The following is an 8,371-nucleotide window of genomic DNA, read 5'->3' on the forward strand; positions in this document are numbered from 1 at the left end:
TGGCTCCAAGTTTCATGGGTCCCTCTTTCTCTGTAAGGGGTCCAACCGAACCCCAGCTCCAACCCCCCCCCCAATGCACACTGGACCCAGCCAGGTCCCAGTGGGCAGGAGCCCATCACACCAGGCCCTTGGTTCTGAGTGACAAAGATGGGCCCCTCAGTCAGCACAGACAGAACATCCTCCCGCCTCAGAGGCACCCGTCCCGCGTGGGGCTGAGGCACGACAGGGCCTTGAGGCAGGAATCGAGTCACCGGCTGCTTCCCACTGAGGCACCAACATGGCTCCTGAGCCCGGAGAACCAGGCACTGAAGGCACCTCTCTCCTCTGCGAGCCTGTTCCACCATGGACACAGGAGGGGACGCTGGCTGGGCACCAGTCCAGGAAACTCCTGAATTCCTGCTGGCCCGGGCTCTGGTTGAATGCAGCTGTCCCATCCACACCGCCCCTCCTGCACCCTCTAGAAACTCCCCCCGGGAGTGGCTGGAAGGAATCTATTGCCCCGTGTCCTTCGCGTGGCTTCAAAGTCTCCCTGTAATTCTAGAAGGGTATGTCTACACTACAGCACTAATTCAAACTAACTTAATTCAAATTAGTTAATTCGAACTAAGCTAATTCGAACTAGTGCATCTAGACCTAAAAACTAATTCGAATTAGCATTTTGCTAATTCGAACTAGCATGTCCACATTGAGTGGACCCTGAACTGAAGTTAAGGCTGGCCGGAACCAGTGCCGGCAGGGCATCAGGTTAGGACTTAGAATGTGGAGCTGCTGCCTCAGGCTAGCCGAGGGCTGTGCTTAAAGGGATCCTACCCCCACCCCGGACAGACAGTTTTCGGGGTTCCCTGATTGCTTGTCTCCTGTCTCGGAGGGTATGTCTACATATGGCCATTTCACGAGGAGTAACGGTAGTTCGAACTAGGAAGCCTAGTTCAAACTACCTAGTTCGTGCCCCATGTAGCCGCGCTGCACGGGGTTCAAACGAGCGGGGTTTTAAAAATGGCGGTGCCCCGCTTATGCAAATGAAGCCCAGGAAATTCAAATCCCGGGCTTCATTTGCAAGTGTGGTATGCCTACATTACCCTCCTAGTTCGAACTAGCGGGGTTCTGTAGACATACCCTGAGTGCCCTGAGTGCCCACACTCAGTACATCACAGCAGTTGGCCATCAGCTCGGCTGCACTTGGCACAGGCTGCCATCCGGGGGGGTCAATCGGGGGGTTGTCAGGATCCAGGAGGCCCTGCAGGAGAGCTTCCACCCCGAGGAGCCCGCAGAGCCACCCCAGTCCTCCCCATCGGGGGCTCATGCCCCATTCCTCCCTCACCTCCTTCCACTTACCCCTTCCTAGCCCCCCCTTCCTGATGTAAAAAATAAAGGACACGTGTGTTCAAAAATAGAAACTCTCTTTATTTAACAAAACTGGGGGTGGGGGAGGGGGAATTAACCTCTGGGGAGACTGGGAAAAGGAGGTGGGAGAGGGGAAGAGAGAGGGTGGGAGAGGGAGGTCGAAACCTGGGAGGAGGGAGCTGGAAGGGGGAAGCCAGGGGAAGAAGGAGGAGGGGGAAGTATAAAACTATGGTACGCCATATCTTCAGTACTGTGTACAGATGTGATCTCTTCACCTCAAAAAAGATATTTGGGGCTTGGAAAAGGTTCAGAAAAGGGCAACTACAATGATCAGGGGTTTGGAACAGGTCCCATATGAAGAGAGGCTAAAGAGACTGGGACTTTTCAGCTTAGAAAAGAGGAGACTAAGGGGGGATATGATAGAGGTCTATAAAAGAATGAGTGGTGTGGAGAGGGTGAATAAAGAAAAGTTCTTCATTAGTTCCCATAATAGAAGGACTAGAGGACACCAAATGAAATGAATGGGCAACAGGTTTAAAACTAATAAGCGAAAGTTCTTCTTCACACAGCACATAGTCAACCTGTGGAACTCCTTGCCAGAGGAGGCTGTGAAGGCTAGAACTATAACAGAGTTTAAAGAGAAGTTAGATAAAGTCATGGAGGTTGGGTCCATGGAGTGCTATTAGCCAGGGGGTAGAAATGGTGTCCCTGGCCTCTGTTTGTGGAAGGCTGGAGATGGATGGCACGAGACAAGTCGCTTGGTCATTGTCTTCAGTCCATCCCCTCCGGGGTACCTGGTGTTGGCCGCTGTTGGCAGACAGGCTACTGGGCTAGATGGACCTTTGGTCTAACCCAGTATGGCCGTTCTTATGTTCTAAGCTCAGAGCTCAGGGTCGGGGGGTCTAACTGGACCAACTTGATTTTCATGCAAACCTGCTCCTGGGTTTGCATGTGGCCTTTGGTGGCCAGGCTGGCAGCTATCTTGCCCTAGATGGCCACTTTCCTGTGCCTAGTGCTGAGATTGTGGATGTTGGAGGCCTCCCCCCAAACCTCGATGAGGTCCACGATCTCCTCACTAGACCAGACAGGAGCCACCAGCTTGGTCCTGGAAAGAGGCAGAGGGCTGGGTGGCAGCAGGTGGCTGGCTCATGCCGTGCCATGTGCAGGGTCTGCTGGCTGGGTGCTGGCAGGCTTTCTCTCTGCAGAAAGCATGTTGACTTTCCCCCAACAAATTATGTCCATCCACGTGTCTGACAATTTTATTCTTTACTATAGTTTCAACTAATTTTCCTAGTACTGACATTAGACTTACCAGTCTGTAACTGCCAGAAGCACCTCTCGAGCCCTTTTTAAATATTGGCATCACATTAGCTGTCTTCAAGTCATTAGTATGGAAGCTGATTTAAAGGACAGGTTACAAACCACAGTTAATAGTTCTGCAATTTCCCATTTGAATTCTTTCAGAACTCTTGGGTGAATGCCATCTGGTCCTGGTGACTTGTTACTGTTAAGTTTTTCAATTTGTTCCATAACCTCCTCTAATGACATCTCAGTCGGGGACAATTCCTCAAATTTGTCAACTAAAAAGAATGGTTCAGGTTTGAGACTCTCCCCAATATCCTCAGCTGTGAAGACTGAAGCAAAGAATTCATTTGGCTTCTGCACAATGACTTTATCATCTTTGAGGGCTCCTTTAGCATCTCAATCATCCAAGGGCCTCACTGGTTGTTTAGCTGGCTTCCTTCTTCTGACGTACTTAAAAACATGTTGCTATTGCTGTTTGAATTTTTGGCTAGCTGTTCTTCAAACTCCTTTTTGGCTTTTCTTATTATATTTTTACACTTAATTTGATGAAGTTTATTCTCCTTTCTGTTTTCCTCACTAGGATTTGACTTCCACTTTTAAAAATATGTCTTTTTATCTGTCACTGTTTCTTTTACTTGGTTGTTAAGCCACAGTGGCACTTTTTTGGTTCTTTTACTGTGTTTTTAAATTCAGACACAATTTTTGTATCCACAAAAGGCTCTAAAGATATGAAATCAAGACAATACTTTGAATGAAAATGCTCATTTTATTTTTTCAAAGAATGCATCATCAGAGTGATGGAAATTTCTGTTCTGTTTAGGGGTTATTGTTTTTCTGGTAACAAATGTTACTATTCCAGGTTTCCTGGTAGATTTAGAATAGGTCATCATTTTGCAAATGGCAAAACCTCAGTTTAAAAAGTGAGGGTCATCAGAAACTTCAACGAAATGAGAATGAATTTCCCTCTTTCACATGGTTTTCTCTAATTTTCCTTTCCATTCTCCAATATCTCCAGCTGTGTGAGAAGAAGGCCTTCCCTACTGTGTTTCTAAAGGCTACCTTCACCTCTTTGTTCCGCAGAGTGTATATTATGGGATTCATCATGGGTGTTACAGCTGTGTGCATAAGGAATATCAGCAGATCGCTCTCAGGGGTGGAGTTTGACGTGGGTTTCAGGTAACTCAAAAGTCCTGTTCCATAGAGCAAAGTCACCACCGTGAGGTGGGAGGAGCAGGTGGAGAAGGCTTTACGCCTCCCCTCCGCTGACGGCAGCTTGAGGATGGTGGAGATGATGCGGACGTAGGACAGGACTATCAGTAAAAAAGGGCTTATGATAAACAGCATCAGCACGGTCAAGCCAAAGATCACGTTCTTCCAAGGGTCAATGCAGAGCATCTTCTGTAATGGTTGAATGTAGCAGAAATAATGGGGGATGCGGTTGGAGCCACACAAGGGCAGGCTGAAGAGCCACGTGGTCTGAACTATGGCCACCGAGATGCCGATGAGCCATGAAGTGCATGCGAGCAGCGCACACACCCGGCCACTCATGATGGTTGTATAATGCAAAGGGTGGCATATGGCCACATACCGGTCGTAGGCCATGGCTGCGAGGAGACAGCAGGCTGCGAGGCCTGTGATGTCAAAGACATTCAACTGGGCAGCACAACCAGCGAGGGAGATGGTCTTTTCCTCCACCAGGAGGTGAACCAGTAGCTGAGGGGTCACGCTGGTGGTGACGCAGATTTCCGAGACAGACAGGTTCACCAGGAAGAAATACATGGGGGTGTGGAGGGAGGGGTTGAGTTTTATCAGAAGGATAATGATGAGGTTCCCCATCAGGGTGAGCAGGTAGGCGACCAGAAGCACCAGAAACAGAAGGATTTGCAGCTTGTTTAGGTAGGTAAACCCCAGCAGGATGAACACACCGGAGATGGTCTGGTTCTCTGCCGCGTAGCTCACAGAACTGCTCATCTGTAGGGGTGACAAAGACACCGGGTCAGTGACAGACCAATCATGTGCATGTGACTCAATCACTGACAGGAAGGGGTCACAGAAGACCCCTTGGGGGTGCCGCTCACTGTGCTGACAAACCCATTGGTGCTCCCCTCCTTGCTCCCCGGGGCTTATCAGCACCCTGTCCTGCTGAGTCAGATCTCCTGACTTCCGCCACCGAAGGACAGAGCTGAGATCATCCCCGCCCATCCCGGAGAGCAATAGACACTCAACCCCTTCAGGTCTGAAGAGAAGGCCATTTTGGGCCCAGCTTCCAGGAATTCAACCCGCAGCTCAGATCAGAACCCCAAATAAACCAGGCAGGCAAGCGCCCTTTAACAATGACAGGAGGATGGACACACCGATTGCTCCCCCAGGTGACAATTATTTACACTGGGCTGGAGACTAAATCAAAGTGATTTTTTGAGGGACAAGCAGAAGGATTTAAGGGGTTGCAAGTGAGAACAGGCAGAGCAAAGCAAATTACACATGGAAAATGACAAGAAAGGCCGAGCTAGTTCTAACACTAGAATTAGCTCAGCACAATCTCACCTAAAACTGTTCTTATTTCGGCTACACCTCCAAGCCAGGCGAGATCCTTTTTCCCTGGGGTCTCGGGTTCATCCCCCGGGGACTGACATGCCAGCCAGCGACAAAGGAGCAGCAGCTTCCCCTTGTGTCATAGATTCCACTTTGGGCGGAAAGGAGGAAGGAGGAGCAGGGCGGGATGTACGTGGCCGGGGGCGGGGCCGTGTACGTCACCACGACCCCTTCCCCTCCCACTGTGGTGTTCAGCTGAGTGCTGCGGCTAGGCTGAGTGCTGCGCTGCTCAGCTGGGCTGCAGCGGGAGAGCAAGTGGCAGCAAAAGGCCATTTGGGGCCTGCGCTCCCCATGCATATACATCAGCGTCACAGACGCTCAGACACTGGGCTACTATATATATGACAGCAGTAGCATGGATGCTCCACAGCTGTTATTTCAAAGCAACTACTCCCCAGAGTAATTTGAAGTAATTATTCCTCAGTGCTTCTTGGGGCTCTACATCAAAGTAGCACATTCACAATAACTGGGCCTGCCTTGGACTCATTTCATGACTTCCCTGTAGTGAGGAAATGCTATTTCAATTTTGTTATATTGGAAGTTATTTCAAATTTAGTTATTTCAAAATAATTTCCTAGTATAGACATGGCCTAGAGGAGCTACATCAGGAGATCTGTTCTTCCTCTTTGAACATATTTTCTTTCTGTTTCCATGAAAATTCAAACAGGAAAGTTGGTTTCCTTTCCTTTCCTTCTATATCTAGACTACACCGTTTTTAAACTGTTCTGCATCCAGGGAATGCATTTGCTCTTCCGCTTATTTTTTGGAAGAGCAAACACTCTTTCAGAAGCCCCTGGATTCCTCATTCTACAGGAAGAAGGGGACTTCCAAAAGAGGGGATTTTTTCAACATTTGGCTGAATCTAGACAGGCCAAATGTTAGAAGAATGTCTTCTGAAAAAAATATAGGAAAAAGCTACACAAACTAGTAGTCTAGACTCCACCAGACAATGACAGCCTCAGAAGTAGCCGTGGGAGAGCAAGGGTACAGAGGTGTGAGTAGTACATCAGAGCTAAATTCAGTCAGGGTGATTGTGGATGAAAGAGAGCACCTAAAGGCCAAAATTACTTATAATAATGAGTGAGCCATTCCCAGTGCTAGACAGACCTTTTCTGAAGGTGTCAAAATTTCATATGAATTCTAGCTTAGCTGTTTCATGTTGCAGCCTGTTTTTGAAGGGGTTTTTTTTTACTGAGGATGACAACTTTCAATGTTGTCCCCTTCCCCAAGAATCACAGAACAATTTAAATCTTTTCTGCCTCTTTCATAGTAGCATACGGTTGCATTGTTTTCTTCCAGCCTACAAAAAACACTTTGGGCCATTTCCTTATCTGATGTAAACCTTAGCAGCCTAATGGGGACAAAAAGAGCTACAGTGATTTACACTCATTTTTTATATCCTGGCTATTAATAATTTTACAAGAAGCAAGATCCTACAATTATTTTTACATCTGTTGAAAGGGAATCTTAATAGAACAGGCATGACAGTGAAGTGAGAGAGGTGGAATTAAAATGAGCGATAAAATGTATTGTAGTCTACACCCTTAGCACCTTCAATATGGGGCTATCAAAACAATGCAGCAAATAATAGTGAGCTACTAAGCAGGAATCTGGGATTGATAAAGAGATTGCACATGAAGTCAGTATTTCCAGAAATGGAAACTGAGGTCTGCAGATACCTGAAACTATCTCAAGATGGAAGGACCAGTCTGCTGGAAATAAAACACACACACACACACACACACACCCAAGGCTGTGTCTAGACTGGCCAGTTTTTCCAGAAAATCAGCCGCTTTTCTGGAAAAACTTGCCAGCTGTCTACACTGGCCGCTTGAATTTCTGCAAAAGCTCTGACTTCCTACTGTAAGAAATCAGTGCTTCTTGCGGAAATACTATTCTGCTCCAATTCATGCAAAAGTCCCTTGTGCGCAAAGCTTTTGCGCAAAAGGGCCAGTGTAGACAGTTCAGATTTGTTTTCCGCAAAAAAGTCCTGATCGCGAAAATAGCGATCGGGGCTTTTTTGCGGAAAAGCGCATCTAGATTGGCACGGATGCTTTTCCACAAAAAGTGCTTTTGCGGAAACGTGTCCGTGTCAATCTAGATGCTCTGTTCTGAAAATGCTTTTAACAGAAAACTTTTAACGGAAAATCATGCCAATCTAGACACAGCCCAAAAGTGTTCATCCCCTGCAAAAAAGGGAGTGATGTGCACAAGCACACACTCACAGGGAATCTCAGAGAGAGAATAAAATCAAGCCACCAAAGCAGATGCTGGGGGTGCACAGAACTCTGTAAAAGAAAAGGTGATGATATTCCTAGGACAAGAAACCTGGAGAAGAGGTGGGAATTCTCCTGCCTCCCATAAGAACTACGTTGGGGAATCTATATTGACACTTGTGAGCACTTCCCTCCGTACTACCATAGCAGTGAATGGTCCAGTGTTTGTTTTCCTTTTTCTCCTGAAGCCTCATGAAAATTAAAAATAGTGAACAACCTACATTCAATTCAAAGGATTCAGTATGAAACTGAACGGAGAATGGAATACTGCCCTCAACAACTATTTTTTCTCATGGAGGTGAAATCATCTTTTCAGAAGGGATTTAGATTTATTTCTGGGACTGGGTCTAAATCAAAGGAGAAATTTACTCACCATTAAGAGTCAGGTCAGTGTAGGTTCTTGTCGTTGGCAGTGGAGGGATGGTTTCAGAGCACATCAAGGCATCTGGACACCACGTTATAAACAGGAGAACATGGAAGCGATGAAGGAACCAGATACTATGTGGAGAGAGAATTGAGGTACATTCGGCTGAAAGAGCCCACGACTTAACTCTTGGGCCCCACGGACTGGACTGAGATCAGGAGAGTGGATCCTCTCACTAAAAAAGATCAGACTGACCCACCCAAGGGGTGCATTAAGACCCAGATACAGACCCATTTTAAGCTTAAACATTTCCACTCTCATTCAGTGGGTGATGCTGAGGGGTGGGGAATAGGAGGAAAGATGAAAGAAGGGAGAAGCAAATAACAATCCCCCAGCACAGCAACAACACAGTCACTAAATAGAATCATGGAAGGGTGAGGGGCATGTCAGGTGCTAGTCTATCACTCTGGTTTGCACTGTGGGATCATGG

At 47.3% G+C, this 8,371-nt stretch overlaps 1 protein-coding gene across 1 annotated transcript; it reads right to left on the bottom strand.

Moving 5' to 3' along the window:
* Window positions 1-3,588: 3,588 nt before the first annotated feature.
* Window positions 3,589-4,620, bottom strand: LOC102450077 (olfactory receptor 10A4-like). The gene has a single exon (XM_006118270.2). The coding sequence runs from the start codon at window positions 4,618-4,620 to the stop codon at window positions 3,589-3,591; it is 1,032 nt and encodes a 343-aa protein (XP_006118332.2).
* Window positions 4,621-8,371: the final 3,751 nt, after the last annotated feature.

This window comes from Pelodiscus sinensis, chromosome 30 (assembly GCF_049634645.1).
Source record: "Pelodiscus sinensis isolate JC-2024 chromosome 30, ASM4963464v1, whole genome shotgun sequence".
Lineage (NCBI taxonomy): Eukaryota > Metazoa > Chordata > Testudines > Trionychidae > Pelodiscus > Pelodiscus sinensis.